At 41.3% G+C, this 21,455-nt stretch overlaps 1 protein-coding gene across 4 annotated transcripts in view; it reads right to left on the bottom strand.

The window, feature by feature from the left end:
* Positions 1-21,455, bottom strand: part of DCLK1 (doublecortin like kinase 1) — a 398,808-nt gene that overhangs the window by 164,746 nt on the left and 212,607 nt on the right. For all 4 annotated transcript variants that reach the window (XM_063429156.1, XM_063429163.1, XM_063429171.1 and 1 more), the window contains exon 5: positions 19,326-19,442. In XM_063429156.1, coding sequence (XP_063285226.1) covers positions 19,326-19,442 — 117 coding nt within the window. The remainder of the gene's footprint in view (positions 1-19,325; positions 19,443-21,455) is intronic.

Raw genomic sequence — 21,455 nt, 5'->3', positions numbered from 1 at the left:
TCCAAGTGCTGGGTCTGCTCTCCGGAGTTACCCTCATGTACAAATTGAAGCGACACGTCTCTATTCATAGGGTTTCCCTTAACTATCCCCAGAGGTCTCTCGGACCGTGCCCGGACTCAGGATCAAGGTTTGGAATGAACTCCTGCCCCATCCCCATGCTACATGCTCCCAATGCATATGTCGCCTGTGGACACTTCGAGACGGAGGGCACTCATCCCCTCAGAGAGCTGCTCGGCATAGACGATTGGTTCTCTCCCTCAACTAGACATGAGAGAAACCCACATGGATTTCGCCATCAACATGGACATATTGAATCTGACTCACTCACAGGCAACCCAGTTTCTGGTCTTTCATAGAATATTCGGTCCAGGTGGTGCTCCGCCTCTTGAGGACCAAGATGTCCGTCTTCAAGGAAAATACCGGGCATATGCTCCGCAACCCGCGGGTCACACTTAGGGGCCCAACCCGGTCGATTGACCGGTTGTTATTCGCCATCGAGGCCATACCTCCAGGATCCGGTACTATCAGCCATTCCAACATGATGCTTTCTCGGGTCTTCGGCCTGGTACGACCGAATCATGTGACCTCGGACAAAGCTCATCTAAAACTTAATTGATGACTCCGACATAGGGGGACCTGGCCTACCTAGTTGTTTCAGACCCCAACCAACTTCGGCCTGGACTCTGGAGTCCGGAGGAGGTACCTCTTCGTGCCAACTGCATGAAACTACCTGCAGGTTTGGTCAACATTCACAGCTTTCCCAGGGGAAGTAGTACTGCTCGCTAGCTTCCGGCGTGGACTTATCACTGGTTGCCCACTACGGACTGCAGTCGGATCTCACATACGATCACTATCTATAGCGTCTGGACAAGTATTTGTCATTTGTGACAGAATGTCTGCGGGACGAGACACTCATGTGGCGGACGGCTTCACCCGACCATGGAGAGACCCCAATGATTGGTTGCCTCACCCTCCGGAGTCTTGAGTACTGGCATGATGAAATTCGGTGTGAACCGCCATACGGAGCGGTTCTCCAGCTGGCTGCCGAACCCTCAGCGAGGCGAGGGATGCGTTTTCCAAGCTTGGTCTCCTTCGGGGCGTGCGCATCCCGTTTACCTCCAGGATACTTCGGGCTTTGCTTCAGCCCGAATTCCTGGGAGTGTCGTTTCGCCTGGCCACACCACTTCGGAGGAGTCCTCTGTGCTTTCCCCTTTTTGCTGGAGTTTGCCATGGGGCTCATGTGCGTTTTCTCAAGATTCTGGCATTGGTAAGGATCTCTTGGTCTGCAGTCTACCAAGAGGAGTATACCTTATGGGAGCCCTATCTCTCGCTATTCCTCAATTCTAGTGGTATTGTCTGTTCTGCATTTCCTTGAGGAATGACCTGACGACAAGGACTTGCCTTGCGCCAGTTTTTCCGCTTACGGTTTTTCATCTTGTATTTCATGGTGTTCTGACGTCATGGTATCGACGTAGTGTCTTCTTCCTTCTTGCCGTTCAGTACATCGGCTTCTGCTCCACACATATTTCATTTCTATTCGTCCTCTGTGTTGTACACCTATTCTCCGGATAGGCCACAGTTCTGACAGGTTGTACACGACCATGTAGATCCAGGATCTGGTTCTGTCGTCCGTCTACTCATCGACAGCTGTTGATTTCTGCGTACGGCTGTTTTGGACAGTTTCTGCATCTTCGCTCGCCCGTTGGATTTGGTGGATCCTCTCATTGGCTGACCTTGAGAGTTCCTCTGGGACACTTTTTGGTTTGGGCTGCTGTCACCTCAACAACGTTGGAAGCTGTTGGGTCCCTTCTGCATTTTCTCTACACCACTGCTTGGTTTAGGGAATGGATTTTTCCATTCTCCTTTTATTTCAGTCCTCTATCTCATATTGCTTCCGGTTCTACTATTTGGGCGCTAAAATTGCAAATATGAAGCCTCCTGTCCTGCCATAAAATTAGGGATTATTCTAGCCTCGGTGAGGGAATAATCTAAATTTTATTAAAGACAGGAGGCGAATATTTCCCCCCCTTTTTTTACGTTCCCTCCCTGGATTTGGGTCTTATTCTATTATAATTAATTGGGGATATTGTTATGTTTTGTGAATGCATGGTTTTACATAATAAAGGTTATTTTTATTATTTAGTGATGACTGTCCGTGTGTGTGTTTTATTCATCATATTTGTGTTGTAATTATGTTTCGTCAATGCCTTTTAGTTAAGGTACATACTAGATACTAGGTCTTCATAAGATCTGTAGACTTTGTTTATTCATCAGGTATTATGATGTGCAAGTGATATTGTATGGTTATGACATCTTGCCTTGACAGTTTACTTTCACAATGTTTTCTGTTTTCTTGCAGTGTAATCTGTTTTCTCTCTGGGCTTGACAATTGTTTCTCTGGATGTGTCTGCTACAAGGTGGATTCGTTGGTTTCCTTGCTCTCCTGCTCGACCTCATCAAAGAAAGAGGAAGTGGAAGAGCCTGCTTAGGGGTTTTATACTACTGTTGCTTTGTTCTGATTGGTTGTTTTGAAAAGTTCTGTTAACTTTGCTGCTGGAGGTTTCAGTAAAGAAGGTAAAGCAAATATTCGCCTCCTGTCTTTAATAAAATTTAGATTATTCCCTCACCGAGGCTAGAATAATCCATAATTTTATCTCAATACTAGTTCTTTTCCATACATGTTATGAGTGTTATCATAATGCTAAATGAGGTATCACACAATTCCACTGAACTGCTAAACTGGTTTGCATGACATGTGTCCACAAATGGATCCACAGTTACTGTGTGATAGACCCAGAAAAAGTAGAGTGGAAGCAACCTGACTTAGATTTTTGGCTTTCTTATTTTTAACATCATTACCCTGACATAAAAGTCCCACTTAAGTAAACATCTTTAGAATTAGTAATCAGGAGAGCCTTATATGTTCTAATGAGAATGATCCATTCAATAATGAATGCATTATTGTGCTTTCTCACACTTGGGCTTAAAGGGACACACCGTGTACTATAGCCAGTACAACTTATTATAGTGATTATGGTGCAAAAAGCCTTTGCATACTTTCCAACTGTCCCAATTTTTACTCAACAATCCTGGCCCTGGTTATTAGCCTCCTGAGTATATTATTGCCCTCGGACACTGCCTGCATTTTAAAAATTTAATCTGAAAAAAATCCAATTGCGCATGTATAAAATTCCCTTTAAAGGACATGAGACACTAAGACTTCTCTAATATACAGCTAGCTTAATCTGTAGTTGTAAGTGCGATAAAATATGTCAAGGTTATCTTACTATACCAAGGACTTGCTGCAGAGGAGGAGGTGGAACTTAAATGACATAATCTGCATTTTAAACAATTGGAACGTCTAGATCAGGGATGTCGAACATGCGGCCCCCCAGATGTTGCTGAACTACAACTCCCATGATTCCCTGGCTATCTGTTTCATTGAAAGAATCATGGCAGTTGTAGTTCAGCAACATCTGGGGGGCTGCATGTTCGACATCCCTGGTCTAGATTATATTAATATATTTGGTTATGGTTATCAATGATATGACTAGTGTTATATAGCAGGGGGCATAGTGTGTGGGGGTATTGAAACTGCTGTGTGTCCCTGAACAAGGTTTCCGAATGTTGGCAGCTAGCTTTACACTTGTACTGCAGTTTTTCCGGAAAACCTTTTTGAGTAGCTTGCTAAAAAGTGCTATCTAGCCCCTAGCACTTACAATCTATCTAGGTAGACAGACAGCAGACAGGCTGGTCTTTCAATGTTGGGAAAGTCATTTTTTTTTATTATTCAAAACTATTTTACAAAAAAGAGAAATTACAGCAAGCCCTACCCATTAAAGTAAGCTGGAGAAGTGATCATGTTTAGAGTGAGAAAAATGACTGGGACATAGCAATACCAGGGTACTCTTTATATAGAAAAGACAGGGAAGGCAAGAAAGGGGGAGGGGTGGCCCTGTATGTAAAGAAAAACATAAAATCTAGCCTAATAAAGGTTAGTGAGGCGAACATAGAGTCAGTTTGGGTTACGTTAGAATTTGGTAATCACACAGTAACTCGTGTAGGTGTGATTTATAGGCCCCCTGGACAAATTGAAGAGTTAGATAATCTACTAGTTGAAGAAATAGCTAAAATGACAATGAAGGGGGAAGTTATCATCATGGGTGACTTTAATCTTCCTGATGTAAATTGGAAAACAAAAATAGCTACTTGTGCCAGGAGCACACATATTCTAAACTCCCTACTGGGATTGTCTCTAAAACAAGTCGTTGAGGAGCCAACTCGTAAAGAGGCCATACTAGATTTAGTGTTAACAAATGGAGATTTGGTATCAGATATTACTGTAGGTGAAAGTTTAGGATCCAGTGATCATCAGTCAGTGTGGTTTAATATAAGAACAGTGACTGAGTCACACCACACAAAAACAAAAGTTTTAGACTTTAGAAAAACAGACTTTTCCAAAATTAGAATATGTGTAAAGGAGTCATTATCAGACTGGAGCAATTTAAATGGAGTCCAAAAGAAATGGGATTATTTAAAAGTTGCACTACTGAAGGCAACAGAAAATTGCATTAGGCTTGTCAGTAAAAGCAAAAAATTCAAGAAACCACTGTGGTACTCCACAGATGTAGCCAAAATAGTAAAAAACAAAAAGTTAGCATTTAGTAATTATAAAAAAACCCAGAGTGAGGAAGACAGAATGACCTATAAGATTAGGCAGAAAGAGGCTAAGCAAGTTATAAGAGCTTCCAAATCACACACAGAAGAGAAAATAGCACAGTCAGTAAAAAAGGGGGACAAAACCTTTTTTAGATACATAAATGAGAAAAGAAAAGTAAAACAAGGATTAGTTAGATTAAAAACAAAAGAAGGAAGGTATGTAGATGAGGATAAAGGTCTAGCTGACTGCCTCAATGAATATTTTTGTTCGGTATTTACAGATGAAAATGAAGGAAAGGGACCTCAGTTAAGAAAAAGGATAAATGAGTCATTTATTACACGTGAGTTTACAGAGGAAGAGGTTCTATTTCAACTGTCAAAAGTAAAGACAAATAAGTCAATGGGACCTGATGGAATACACCCAAAGCTATTAAAAGAGCTTAGTGGTGTACTAGCAAAACCATTAACAGATTTATTTAACCAATCATTGATAACAGGAGTAGTCCCAGAAGATTGGAAGTTAGCGAATGTTGTGCCCATTCACAAGAAAGGTAATAGGGAGGAGTCGGGCAACTATAGGCCAGTAAGCCTAACTTCAGTAGTGGGGAAAGTGATGGAAACCATGTTAAAGGATAGGATTGTTGAACATCTAAAAACACATGGATTTCAAGATCAGAGACAACATGGGTTTACTTCAGGGAGATCATGCCAAACTAATCTTATTGATTTTTTTGATTGGGTAACTAAAATTATAGATCAGGGTGGTGCAGTAGACATTGCTTACCTTGATTTCAGTAAGGCTTTTGACACTGTTGCACATAGAAGGCTTATCAACAAACTACAATCTTTGAGTTTGGATTCCAATATTGTTGAATGGGTAAGGCAGTGGCTGAGTGACAGGCACCAGAGGGTTGTAGTCAATGGAGTATATTCGAAGCTTGGGCTTGTCACCAGTGGGGTACCTCAGGGATCTGTACTTGGACCCATTCTCTTTAATATTTTTATTAGTGATATTGCAGAAGGTCTTGATGGTAAGGTGTGTCTTTTTGCGGATGATACTAAGATATGTAACAGGGTTGATGTTCCAGGAGGGATAAGCCAAATGGAAAATGATTTAGGTAAACTAGAAAAATGGTCAGAGTTGTGGCAACTGACATTTAATGTGGATAAGTGCAAGATAATGCATCTTGGACGTAAAAACCCAAGGGCAGAGTACAGAATATTTGATAGAGTCCTAACCTCAACATCTGAGGAAAGGGATTTAGGGGTGATTATTTCTGATGACTTAAAGGTAGGCAGACAATGTAATAGAGCATCAGGAAATGCTAGCAGAATGCTTGGTTGTATAGGGAGAGGTATTAGCAGTAGAAAGAGGGAAGTGCTCATGCCATTGTACAGAACACTGGTGAGACCTCACTTGGAGTACTGTACACAGTACTGGAGACCCTATCTTCAGAAGGATATTGATACCTTAGAGAGAGTTCAAAGAAGGGCTACTAAACTGGTTCATGGATTGCAGGATAAAACTTACCAGGAAAGGTTAAAGGATCTTAACATGTATAGCATGGAGGAAAGACGAGACAGGGGGGATATGATAGAAACATTTAAATACATAAAGGGAATCAACACAGTAAAGGAGGAGACTATATTTAAAAGAAGAAAAACTACCACAACAAGAGGACATAGTCTTAAATTAGAGGGACAAAGGTTTAAAAATAATATCAGGAAGTATTACTTTACTGAGAGGGTAGTGGATGCATGGAATAGCCTTCCAGCTGAAGTGGTAGAGGTTAACACAGTAAAGGAGTTTAAGCATGCGTGGGATAGGCTTAAGGCTATCCTAACTATAAGATAAGGCCAGGGACTAATGAAAGTATTTAGAAAACTGGGCAGACTAGATGGGCCGAATGGTTCTTATCTGCCGTCACATTCTATGTTTCTATGTGTCTCTTTAACATTTACCATTTGATGTTACCATGGTTCAGCTACTGAGTAAATAATGGCTATTTTTTCATGTATCGAAAGTCCCTATGCCATTCAGGTTCTAGACGAATTATAAAGGTTAGCTTGCGGCAAGTATAGAAATGTAATGTATACATTGAGCTGGCAAAATTAAATTTAAATTTGTTGATTAAATACAATGAACTGAAAATAGCTTCTGCCACATTCAAAGCATTATTAATCTCCTCATTATTATTCCTACATATTTCGGGACTTTAAAAATGTCTTTCATTATGCGTTGTATGAGCAACCCATTACCAGTCTGGTTCTCATAGGTTTAAAAGAGAGTGGTGTTCGGAGCCTTGGAACATACCTAAGAGCCAAATTCATCTTCTTCTTTTAAGATTGTTATATGCACATTAATGTAAATTAGCTAAATATTATACTGCAGAGGCTGTGTGTCTAGTACCCCTGAGGACACAAATCTGATACCTTTGCCCTAGATCCTTTTTCCATACAAATAATTAATTGAGACATTGTAATCCTGGCCATACATACTAACATCAATTATTATTTTATTGACAGGTGATTTTATTGAGAAGGGATTCATTACATAGTTACATAGCTGAAAAGAGACTTGTGTCCATCAAGGTCAGCCTTCCTCACATATGTTTTTGCTGTTGATCCAAAAGAAGGCAAAAAACCCAGTCTGAGGCGCTCTGAATTTTGCAACAAACTAGGAAAAAAATCCTTCTTGACCCCAAAAGAGCAGTCAAATATCTCCTGGGATCAAGCAGCTATTACCCCACTAATTAGAAATGATATCCCTGTATGTTATGTTTTTGAAAGTATTTATCCAATTGCAGTTTAAACATCTGTATGGACTCTGATAAAACCACGTCTTCAGGCAGAGAATTCCACATTCTTATTACTCTTACTGTAAAAAAAAAAACACTTTTCTTTGTCTTAGATGAAATCTCCTTTCTTCCAACTTAAATGTGTGACCTGGTGTCCTATGTTCATGATTTGATAACAGTTATGTAAGATAACATACTGTATTTGTAAAACACATTAAATGAACTGATCATTCCAAGGATTTTTAATATTATGTTTACTTATCCCCCATTTATAACAGAGGATATAGGTCTGAAAGTTGAAATGTAATAATCCACACAGCTCATTCTTGGTTCCTTGTCAATCATTGTTATAAACTCTGCTCACTGTTATAAACTCTGCCCATTGCACCTGGCAGCTAGCAGAGAGGGAGCAAAGAGTAAAGAAAATTAGAAACAATGTTTTATGTTTCTCCTCCTCCAATGTAATCTGTACCAGAACTGAACTGGATTGTGTCAATTGCTAATGCTTCCATATATTACATAGTTTTAAAAATAGATTGGAGTATCACTTTAAAAATTTTTAACATAAATTATAGTTATATAACTCAATGAGTTTTTCAAGTGTAATTTCTATAGAAGTGATGGACCCCGATTATTAGACTTACCATAATTTTTACAGTTGACTGCAACTCCAATTGTAGTTTCACAGGGTGCGGCACTGGGTAGAGGGTGTAACACCCCCGTTGGGGAAACCGATACACACATACACTGGCACAGATGCACATATACAGTGACATGCAGATATACACTGATACACACAGATATACACACACATACTGACAAAAATACACATACACACTGACACACACATACGGACACAGATACACATATATACTGATACAGACATACATATACACTGACACACACATACTGACACAGATACACATATATACTGATACAGACATACATATACACTGACACACACACACACACACACAGATACTGATACAGATACACATACACGCTGGCACATACACTGACACACATACAGACAGATGCACTCACAGATACACACACATACACATACTGACAAAGATACACATACACACTGACACACACACATACTAACACAGATATACAAATGCACTGACACAGATATACATATACACTGACACACACACAGATACACACACATACTGACACAGATACACTTACACACTGACACACACACACACTGACACAGATACACATACACACAGACACAGTAGGCCCTCCTGGCCAAGGATAACGGAAGTCTGGGTCTGCTGGGAGTTTGTTCCTTCCTCCGTGTGCTTCCTCTCTTTCTCCCTCTCCTATCTGCATCCAGTCTTCCCCACCTGGCTCTCTCTGGGAGGACATGATCTGCTCTCACTTCCTGCCATCATCTGACAAGGGGCCGGTTGTGCTGTTAAAGGGCTGCAGTGCCCAGCTGGGCCCCTGATTAGAGATATCCATCATAATTTGAAGCCGGGATAGAATTACCAACCGGGCGGGATGTCGGAACAGTGCGACTAAATAGGGATAATCACAGTCATACCATGATGTATACTACCAATTGTAGTTTATTATACCTATATTATTTGCAGATATTTGAGTAGCGCCAAGTATTAAAGTCAAAGTTAACCTTGATAACGTTTTACAGCTGTTCTAAAATCATTCTTCCTGTACCTGGAAACATAACGCAAACCACATGCCAAACAAGGAGACTTTAAATGAGTCACCTCTTCATGTTAAATAAGAATGGTGAGTCTCCAGTACAAATGTTGGGGGAGTATTGGTTTGTTTGTTCTACAGTTGACTTATTGTGTAGTGTTCGGTGACACGCAATCCCACACACATTATCTATTATCCATTCTGTAAATAATGAAAGACTTAGCACCACAGATTTTTTACAGATCTCATCTCAAATTCACAAAAGCCATCTGCAAGTCTTTATATAAAGTTTCTCTAATATAAAGCTGAAGATAAACATTAGAAATGTGTATTTATTTGATGATTCCTCTGTTTAGAGCACGAATGTAAGAGTGCACTAACAAAATTAACAAAAATTGGGAGCCTAGCAGCCAACAAGAACGGACGCACGATCAACGAGCTCCCCAGCTATTGCTGACAAAACCGCGAATTTAGCAGAAAATAACAAACTAAAATCGATCCCACAGACCCATCAGAACCATGGGACGAAAGGCAAAGAAGCCGAGGCCGGACAAACCTAAACAAAGTCCAGATATCGGAGACCTTTTCCGACAGGCACAAGACGCACGAGGGGCTAAAATGGCCGCTGCCATGGCGGGGTACTCAGACTCCTCGGATGAACTGAGCCTGGACGAGTACACCAGCGGCATGTTTGCCCCACTGACCCAACCACCGGCACCCACAAAGCAACCTGAATTGATCACAACAGCCACACTGAAAACAATGCTGGGTGACTTACAGCGGGTGATCCAGGCGGATGTTGCACAGCTCCGGGCGGAGGTGACAGGCCTAATTGGGCGCATGGGAGCCATAGAGGCATACACAGACAAGCAGGCCCAAGAAATTGCGGACCTGCGTAAAGAGCTACAAACGCTCAAAAAGCATCAAGCAACAACGGACCACCGTTTTGCAGCCCTTGAGGATCAAAGACGTCGCAATAACCTCAAGATCCGAGGTGTCCCAGACGAGGTCTTACCGGAGGAACTCCCACACCTGATGAGGAGGCTAGCGGGAACACTCCTGAAGCCGCCACAAGCGAAGGCCCTGAGCTTTGAGGCGATATTTAGAATCCCCAAACCAAGGACAGCCCCAGCCACGGCCTCCAAGGACCTGGTGGTGAGATTCCGATCCGGAGCAGACAAAGCGGCTATGCTTAAAGCCCTACAGGGGAAGACCCCGCTCAAATTTGAAAACGCCAATCTTACCTTCTTCTCGGACTTGTCTGGAGATACCATGCAGTGGCGCAGATCCCTGCAACCAGTCACAACACTCCTGAGACAAAATAATATCACCTACAGATGGCGCACGCCAAGGGCCCTACAGGTCCTAAAGGACAACCTGATCCACACAGTCCAAGACCTACCGGAGGCTAAACGATTGCTGCCCACACTTGGCCTGTCGGAGAATTCCCTTGCATCAACAGGCCCGGCGGAAGCCAGCAGCGGGAAACACGACTGGGACCCATCAAAGATCAAGCCATTCGTCCCACTGGCAGAGCAGCCAGGAAACCCTGCAGAGAGGTATGGGGCACCACGCGGCACTATGCCACCTTAAGTGGCGCAGAGACAGCGACCTGAGGCCGCTCTTATTTTTTTATTAAACTTTTGTTTTGCTTTTTCATACCCAGTTCTCTTTGTTTGCTCACCATGGACTTTTATTATGTACCTGACGGCATCACACTGCTGGACTTATGAGAGACCATGCAAAATTGGGATTTTTCGCCCATCCAGCAAGAGGTACCTATGAGGGTCTTCACAGAGCCACAAGATCTAATCATATGCAGCCCAAGGGCGCTCAACCGCATGGGGACAGTCGCCTCCTTGCATTCAGAGACTCTCGGTCCTCTATGCAGGCCAGCTCGTAAGGACCCCAGCTGGGGACCAATGTCTAGAAATGTCTTTAGTTACTAATAGCGTGGATAATAGTGTTAAGGTCACAATAGGATCTTTATCCGGCAGATGAGAAGTTCCTTAGCATGTCGTTTTCTTTTCGTTTTTTTGAAATTACTATGGAGCTCTTTTATATAATTTACACACAGGTCGCATTATCACACTTACCCATCCCCATACTTACGGCAAGACCACATTGCTACTTAACCCTGCCCTGACAGCTTAAAGGCCCAGCCGATTAAAGGTCTACACATAAGGGGTCGACCCACGAGTCACTCAAACAGCAAAGGATACCACATGATGACAATTTATGTTTCAAGTTTCTTGCTTTCTCTTTTGTGTGTCCAAACTCACATGTGCATAACTATAATGTTAGCAAACTGCACACAATACAGTTTTTAAACAGATCAAACTAATAACCCTAATCCTGGTTAGCTACACTGACAGTGCAGACTAGGGCTGGCCCTTCCGGCACTACCTAATCAAACCAAAATTGCAAATAGCAATATTTTGTTGGGATGCAGAAGACGTATAATAGGCATACTAACCTGTTGTAACCTTTCACTCCGCACGCATATTTTGACCACTTAGCGGTACCCAACAGTTATGCTAAGCCTGTTCTTATTAACCAGTAAATGTTTCAGAATGTGTGAGCACTAAACCGGATTGACTCTGCTAGTTAAGGATATTCTAAAAGATTCAGACACCCCTCACTAGGATGGTGTATCATTTTAGTTTAACTCCTTCTTTGTTTCAGCATGTGTATCATTTATCTACTTAACTTTTTATACATTGTTAAGCCATGTCATTAACCATTTAAACGTCAAGGTCAGAGCCAGCTACAGCTAAAACATTAAGAACCTAGACAAACTAACCTAGAATAACACTCGACTGTTTAACCTTTGTACATCATAATTATGCCATATCCTGTATTATTTACATTCCTATCTTGTTAAAAAAGTGCAGTACCTCTTGACTACCTGTGCCAAATGTATAACGTGATATGTAGTATTGAACAAGTCAATGAATACAACTGTATCTAAATCTGCTCTCAACAGTTATGTTAAGCCTGTTGCTACTGACCAGTTAATATTTCAAAATGTGCGAGCACTGAGGCCATCGCTAAACCTGTCTGACCCTGCTAGTTAAGGATATTCTAAAAGATTTAGACACCCCTCGCCAGGATGGTGTATCATCTTAGTTTAACTCCTTCTTTGTTTCAGCATGTGTATCATTTATTTACTTAACTTTTTATACATTGTTAAGCTATATTACTAACTATTTTAATGATAATGTCAGAGCCAGCTACAGCTAAAACCTCAAGACTTTAGCTAAACTAACCTTGCATGACGCTCGACTGTTCAAACTTTGTACATTATGATCCTGTCATATCCTGTATTATCTACGTTCCTATCTTGTTAACAAAAAAACCCAAAAAAAGTGCAGTACCTCATGACTCATGACTACCTGTGCCAAATGTATAACTTGATATGTAGTATTGAACAAGTCAATGTATCCAACTGTATTTTAACCTGCACTCAAAAATAAAGAATTAAAAAAAAAAAAAAAAAATTAACAAAAATTAATGATGACAGTTTCTCTTATCTTTGAATTTTTTAGACTATCAATACATTCAATTACTTAGCTAAACAAATGAATTATAGAGGGCTTACTGCTCCTGCCCTGTTTTCTAGTCTAGGCTAAGCAGAGAACCTTTTATTCTAATCTTATTAGGTATTAGTCGTCATTTTATATTGATCTGTCTACTAAACATTATTTTCTGTTTAATTTTTTTTTTTTTTAAATAAATTTGTTAGTATGTGTTAGTTAAGGACTAAGGTTGTTGTTAGTCCAGATAGTTTGCTATCACAGCAGTCGGTATAGTACACTAGCAGTGATACAACAGTTTGTTTAATTGATTTTTCTTTACTTACACTAGAAGCCATAGTACATTTAATAGCATAGGACATTATATGTCAAAGGTGTGAAAATCTTCTTTAACGCGTCTAGTATTAGAGCTAAAGATTGAAACTGTTTGCAGTGATGGACAGTTATCCACTGTGGTGTATTTTGGTGTCGACTACCTACTCTGGGGACAGAGTGAGTGGGTTGCCAGTTGTCCACCTTTCCTCTTCTGCTTTGTTTCACTTGTCTGGCTGCATCAACGCTATGGACGGTGTGGAATGGATTTGTCTTTTAGGGTTACACAGGTCAGTGGGTCACCGAATACCCACTCATTCTCATTGTTTCCCCTGTCTGGCTACATATTGGAATATTGACATATAGTCTACTAGCATCTCCCTATACATCCGTAAAAACAAACAAAAAATCAGTCAGTAGGGTGATGCTAATTCTGTCACAGGTTTAAGACGTAGGAATACCAGGGGTGATGGAGGTCAGTGGGTCGCCAAATGCATTACACAAAGATGAGTGGCTGATTTGCCTCCTGCCTTTGTTATCTCTGCTGATGCAACTGGGAAGACATTGTAAAGCAGAGAAGTTCACTGGCTGCTCCTCTCTGTTGCATCTCAGGCAGGACTGCCATCAGAGATTTTGGGACCCGTGTGACAGCTTGAGATCTGGGCTCCCGATGTCCACCAAGAGTCCGCCCACAGGACCCGACCCCTGAATCCACCCACATGAGGATGCAGTGTGTTTGTGTAGTGGATGCAGTGGTTGTGTAGTTGGTGCAGTGTGTATAAAGTGGATGTGGAGTGTGTACTGGATGCAGTGTGTGTAGTGGATACAGAGTGTATGTGTAGTGTGTAGTGTAATTTGCCCATCCTTGCAGGGTTGTATTTAGCACAGTGGTTGTGTGTTTGAATGTAAGCATATTTTTGTCCCATCCCCCCATACTAAAATAAAGCATACTATTTACAAATATCCCTTTCCTTACCCTATATCCCCATCCACTCCTCCCCTGGCTAAGATCACTATTAATGATGACCACAGCAGTTGCCAAGCAGCCCCAATTAGCATCTCCTCAAAGAGATGTTTTGGCTTAATGATTCTAAATGGAGAACGTGAAGACGCTGAACATTGGTCCTACAAAGATTGCAGGATGGCATCAGTAAGTCCTTCAAGTCTGATTTACAGTTACTAGAGGTGGCCTTTGGCACAAATGTAAACATTACCTTTTCTAAAAAAACAATTGTCAGCCTTCAGGGACAGGCTTTAAGCATCAGAACCACTACATTAAAGCTGGGTGTTTCACTTTTACATTAATGCGTATACTTTGTTATTTTGTGAGAATATTTCTTTCTATAAATTGTGTTGGTGCAAAAATCTTTTTCTGGCCTATGGGAATTTTACTGAGGGACTGTGGTGACTGAGCCTGGCCAGTCTGCAATACTGCAATGAATATTTATGATGTCCCTGCAGCTGTTTGCCAGTGGCCATATAACACATGCCAATTGTTTTGGGCAGCTGTCATTTGGAAACAGTCTGAATCTTTTAGGCATGCAGAGATCTCTTTGAATGGTCCTTCATACTGGGCAGGTCACACTGATGGTGGTGGCAGGGATACATGATGGAACACAGTGAAACTCCAGCATAATGTATATTTATTTCATGTTCCATGTAAATAGGATCATCCACATTGATATATGTTCGTTTTGTGTGCAAAAAAAGGGACATTCATTTATACTTGCTCTAGGCCAAATGTTGACAACCTTCCTCTCATTTTGGGTATCATCGCGTTTACGTGTATAACAAACAACAAAGTCTGGATTATTTTTATCCTGGGGAAAAGCTTTTAAAACATATTTTATTCAATATTGTTCTGAATTATTTAGAATTCCAATTGGATAAACAAACCTTCAAATAAAAGTTTAAATATTAGTCATTGGGTATTCCCATCTGGGCCTCTGAATAATAGGTAAAAGTGTCATCTAGTCAAGGAGTTGGCTTTTAAAAAAAATCTAAAAAAATCTGTAGTGGTACAGTAACATTGTCCAAACAATGCCACATGTACAATGTGGGCACACAAATGGATGGAGCTGAAGGCGGTATGTGTAACGAGGAGTCCTGTCTGAGTGAGTGAATGACAATTGAGCTATTCCAGGGAGTATTGTTTGTGATGTGTACAAAGATAATGTACCAGTCCTTGAAACGCACGCTTCCCACGTGGGTGAACTCATTATTTATATATCTCTTGCAGAATTCCATTGAAAAGAATTTTATAAAGCTGACAATGTTTGCTGCTTATGAGTCATTGAACACGCCGAGCACCATAACCACTACAACCTCCTCACCTCAAACTTGTAAGTACTGCCATCAAAAACTTTCCTATGTGTTGAGAAGGCAATGTTTCCTGCAAATCATTGTAAATCTGAGAACTAGATGTCCATTAAGTTATTTTTATTCGTGTTATAACTAAACGTAGGTGTATAATATAAATATTTATTTATCCTTAAAGCCAACAAAAATACCAGTTTTTCTTCATTATTGTAAAAGTACAGTAGTCACATCATTCTTTCATTTGTGGGTTTTCGAGAGTAGAGGGTACAGAGCTTTTAAACAGTACTTATAAATATTGTGCTTTCCTATCTACTCTTTTAAGGTTTTTTTTTTATAGTATTATTTTTCTATTTTTCTATTTTTCTGAAAACATTAGTCTCTAACTTGTCAGCTCTGCTTTTAATTATGCTGTTAAAAAGATAGATGTTTCTGCAGGTTAATTTACTCTAAGTGGATGACTGCACTGTGTTTACTTAAAAGCCACACGAGTGGGATTAATATTTGGATATGCTTATTTAATTAGATATGAAGCTGGATAAAAACACATGTTTGTTCTTCACGAATATTAAGTAACAAAACTATGATTATAGCAGGTCAGCAAAAGGAAAATATATTTGAATTCAGACATATGACTTTTTAATTTATTTTCAAGAAAAAAATATAATCAATATAATCAACTATAATTAATTATAGGATTTAGAATAAAATTTAGTTTTCTCTCACTGAAGTGTGCCTTGGCCCAAAAAGGTCCACTTTTCTGCATCAATAAAGGGATATTTCCAAATATCACAAGCTGTTCATAGCGTTTGAGTAGAAAAACTTTGTGAGTAACTTATTATTTTCGCTGTTCTTTTATAAAAGTTCCTATTCAGAAATCCAGTTAATGGGGTACTCCAGGCACTCACACGGCTGATACAATGTTCAGATTATGTCACTCTTAATTATAGGTTTGTTTTTTCTAAGAATGGATTTTGAATTTTTTTTTTTTTTATAAATCATATTATTTTAGTTTCTTAAGGCTACACTGTGTTTCTCTCCTGCTTGCAATGTTGGTCCAATAATACAGGTATACAAGACATCATCACGTTTAGGTGTCAGCTATATACATGAGAAATAACATTTTTGACTTTGACCTGACCTTGACCAAGACTACCTTGATTTCAGATGGATATTAAAACACACACTTTACCAAAACATTCACTGTTACTTGCTCATGTACATCCTTTTACCATCTCCATGGCCGTCTTTAACGCGGGGCAAACGGGGCAGCTGCCCCGGGCCCAGGTACTCCTGGGGGGCCCAAGGCAGCTGCTCGATGGCACCGCTGCCCTTAACTCCTCCCCCCTTGCTTGGGCCCACGGCACACTAAGCAGGCCCACCGGGTGGCCCATTCACTAAGGGCCACCCGTGGGCATTTGTAAGCAGGGGCCCGGTCGCGCGCTCTGGCCCTTTAACAGCGCGACCGGGCCTCTTGCTTTCCTGTAACCAGCTGGGCGGCAAGCCGCTCTCTGTTCTCTGTGAGACGAAGTGACTTGCGGCTGTAACTTCCTCCCACAGAGAGCCGACTGGGAGACAGCAAGGCGGCAGAGAGGAGCGGGGCTGAGCCAGTCAAGGTAGGAAACATCTACAAAAGTGTACATTTTGTGTGTGTGTGCATGTCTGTCTGTCAGTGTCTGTGTGTGTGTCAGCATGTCTGTCTGTCAGTGTATGTGTCTCTTTGTGTGTGTATGTCTGTCTGTATCTGTGTGTGTATCAGCATGTCTGTCAGTGTATGTGTGTGTGTCAGTATGTCTGTTAGTGTATGTGTCTGTGTGTGTCAGCATGTCTGTCTGTCAGTGTCTGTGTGTGTGTCAGTATGTCTGTCAGTGTGTGTCTGTGTGTGTCAGCATGTCTGTCTGTCAGTGTCTTTGTGTGTGTCAGCATGTCTGTCAGTGTCTGTGAGTGTGTGTGTCTGTCAATGTCTGTGTGTGTGTCAGTTTGTCTATCAGTGTATGTGTCTGTGTGTGTCAGCATGTCTGTCTGTCAGTGTCTGTGTGTGTGTGTGTCAGTATGTCTGTCTGTGTCTGTGTGTGTGTCAGTATGTCTGTCAGTGTATGTCTGTGTGTGTCAGTATGTCTATATGTGTCTGTGTGTTAATATGTCTGAATGTGTGGCAATATGTCAGTCAGTATATATTTGTGTGTCAGTGTATGTCTGTGAGTGTCAGTATGTATCTGTGAATGTCTCAGTATGTCTGTCAGTGAATATATGTGAGTTAGAATGTCTGACTGTGTGTATATGTGTCAGTATATCTGTCAGTGAATATATGTGCGTTAGAATGTCTGACTGTGTGTGTATGTGTCAGTATGTCTGTCAGTGTATATGTCTGTCTAAGTATGTCGTGAATCGTTCCACTGTGTTGGGGTGAAAGGCGTGATTGTGTGTGTGGGAGGAGGGGGTGGGGTGCAAGATCCAGGGGGCCCAAGAAAATGCTTTGCCCAGGGTCCTATTAATATTATAGACGGCCCTGACCATCTCATTCTATGTGTCAACATATTCTCCATCTAAACTCACAGAAGCAGGTTCTGCCTGCTCACACTGTTAATACATTCTAGCACAGACAGGTAAAGAAACAGACAGATATATAATCAGACCCTTTTGGAAGCTCAATATAACAATGTGTAGTTCCTCAGCGACGTTCACACCACAGGAAGCGCTATTATCATCACAATCTAACAAAGCAATGAACGGGCTAAGACATCTTCTATACCTGCAACAGATGTTCTTAAATTGGATGTATGACCCTATTAACATAATTTTTTTTAAATAAAATAGTAAAAATGGTGAGATCACACAAAATAAAATAACTAATTTGTTACCCTTATGTTCAATTAAAATCCTGTAAAAGATAAAATCAGGAGAAAATACATAGGGTAATAACGTCCAGATAATAAATGTGTAATTAAATAAATGTACAAACTCACATATTCCTGAGCCACTTAAAATAAAAGCTGGCTCAGACTAAGAACGTTGATCTTCATTTCCTCCTGCATCCTGGGTTACTTGAAAGAAGGAACGAGTGAGCAGTTGGCATTTTACTTCAGCTACTACCCCATCACCTGTTCAACGTTCTTAGTCTGAGCCAGCTTTTATTTTAAGTGGCTCAGGAATATGTGAGTTTGTACATTTATTTAATTACACATTTATTATCTGGACGTTATTACCCTATGTATTTTCTCCTTATTTTATCTTTTACAGGATTTTAATTGAACATAGGGGTAACAAATTTGTAATTTTATTTTGTGTGCTCTTACCATTTTTACTATTTTATTCACTTATTTATGTGTGGTGGAGTGACCCACATAGGTGATTGTATCACTCTGTTTGTTTATTGTATTTTAACCTTAATATACACACCATCTTTTATTGTTATTTATAACTTTTTAAAAGATAATAATTGATCCATCTTAATATGGGTTGCATTGCACTGCAGTAAATGCCTCCTAAAACATTTAATTAAATAATACATTATGGTCATGTATTATTAATGGTAATTTTCTCAAGATTTTGTCACAAATTACTAAGCACAAATTAACGTGGAGAACTACAAAAATACACATTTACTAAATTGAACATTGTCAATAGATAGACAGACAGACAGACAGATAGTGATAGATAGGAAGCGTGACAGACTGATTAAATAGATCAAAACATGGTGTTAATAAATGAATGTTAAGGTTTTGTTTTGCAGCTCTATTGCAAACTTAACATTACAACTTGACCTTGTTAGCAAATAGGTAATGTCCTATTTCATGCATCTAATGTAATGTTTTCCTTATCCATGTTAAGTTTCTATTAATTATTTATATTGCATTTGATCAAACTATGACCTACCACGTGCTGCATTGTCTAAGGCCGTAATGACTATTTTAGGCACTGTAGGTGTTTGTAAATTACACGTTTCATAATTTGGAGCTGATTCCTTGAAAATATAGTTTATAAACATCTGCAGTGCACCATCGTAAGAATCAGTATGCACAAAATAAAGTACCTGAGCTGGTTGATGCAGGTGACTTGCTGCGCCTTGATGGGCCTGGACTCTTAGTGGTACTTCGACGTGGTACACTGGGAAGCTTGGTGTACGAAGTAGACTTCACAACACGGCATTCTGAAAGGGAAAGTGATAATTTTTATTTTGCTAATTTGACATTGACAGCTATTTTTCGTTTTCTTTTTTTTTGTAAGCACTGCATTACAATCAATGGAATCTACTATGTACATGCACATTTTGCACAAGCAGTACATAATATGTAGGGCTTTGTGACTCCATTACTAGATCACAGAGACCATGCTCCAAAGCTAGGTGATACTTTTAATTAAGAGCATAAAAAGGTGCATCAACACAAGATGAAAGCTTTAAGAATTCTAAAGGAATAGCCATCATTTTCTTCCCATGCCTCTCACACTTCCTTTTAAGGTCATTAATTAATTGTTTCACCGCCTTCTTCTCATCTTTATCACCCCCCCCCCCCTTCAAGCAGTCACTGTCTGTTCATCTCCTGTTGCCACATTCCAAGTTATTTACTAATTCTCTCTCCATGGTGAATAAATCTATGTCAGCAAAGCTACTTTTTGTTCCTCTGCATCACTTTGTAAGTTTCCCATGTCTGTCCTTTAAATCTCAGGTAATTTTAATTAATGTTTACCAGCATTAAAAAAAAAAATAAACGACTTTTAAAACCTTGGGATAGATCATATATTTGCACATTGCATATTTGTTAACTGCCCCAATTTTCATGGAACAGTAGTGTTTTTTGGTCTCTTGTCCCACCATAGAAGATATCATAGGACACTTTAAAAATGTCATCCAAAGGGGGCGTGGCTTGGCAGCTGAGAGAGATGGCAGCTTAATCTGAGAGCTCCCTGCAGGCTTATCAAGAATCCTCGTCCATCCACTCCCTAACATTGCAAAATGGGTAAAACACACCGCGCATCACACGCTGGTAAACCCACCGACACATCCAAAGGCACTCCGGCCTCATCGCTGCACAAATACTTGAGGACCCCGGCGGACCTGGCTTCACAGGCCTCAACGGATTCCGGAGCCTCATGGGCCTCGCGCCCACACTCCCCGAACACAGAACAGGGCGCAGACTCCCCTAACTCCATCTCCCGCCCGGAGGACGCACCGGACTGGGTGTCCCTGATAAAGGCACTACCCACCAAAGCAGACCTCAAAGCGGCGAACACGGAACTGCGGAATTCTATCACTGCGGAACTCCACTCCCTCCGTGAAGATCTTCAGGGCCTACATCATAAAGTCTCCCAGTTAGAGGCAGATAACGACCACCTGACTGCCACACAGAATGCTACCACGAATACCTTGCAAATACACGAGACGCAAATGCGCCAAATGGCCCTCCACCTTGAGGACTTGGACAATCGGGGGCGCCGACAAAATATCAGAGTAAGGGGGATACCGGAGGATATGGACCAAGACACCCCGATCCGTGCAACGCTCACGGGGCTGTTTAACAGACTCCTCGGACGCCCTGAAACCACCCATATTGAATTCATACGGGCCCACAGGGCTCTGAGACCTAGGGGCCCCCCAGAGTCCCCCCCCGAGATGTAATATGTTGCCTAGCCAGCAACCAACTAAAAGAAGATATCCTACGACAGGCCCGAGACACCGACGGCGCCCAGCTGAATGGCGCACCTTTACAACTATACCCAGATCTGTCACCCGCCACTCTGGCGTACAGGAGAGGGATAAAAGCAATTGTAACGATGTCGGGTCCCGCTAGTAGGGGCCTCGGTCTGAGAGGCAATACACCACATATCCCTATAAGACCAGATTGACCCAACACAGGCACCCCCCTTGCCCAGATATATAACCCGGGAGGGCCACCAAGGGGACCACCCTGCGGGGGGGTGGGGGGGCGCCCCCTGGCTGGGCCGCGCCGCCGGGGTGTATACCGCCCTGTGAGGAACCGGTGGGGGAACAGCGGCGGGGGCACCGGCGCCGGTGTGGCTCACCTGGGGTGCGACCCTCCCCTGGACGCGGGGTAGGGTAGACTAACCTGAGACTAAACTTAAATTTAAATGGGGTGGATAGGAACAAGACCCACTCTTGCCGCGGGACGGGCTTACCAAACGGGGGAACGCAACACCCCAAACC

Source organism: Pelobates fuscus, chromosome 1 (assembly GCF_036172605.1).
Source record: "Pelobates fuscus isolate aPelFus1 chromosome 1, aPelFus1.pri, whole genome shotgun sequence".
In the NCBI taxonomy this organism is placed as follows: domain Eukaryota; kingdom Metazoa; phylum Chordata; class Amphibia; order Anura; family Pelobatidae; genus Pelobates; species Pelobates fuscus.
This window is presented reverse-complemented; position numbering and strand designations above follow the sequence as displayed.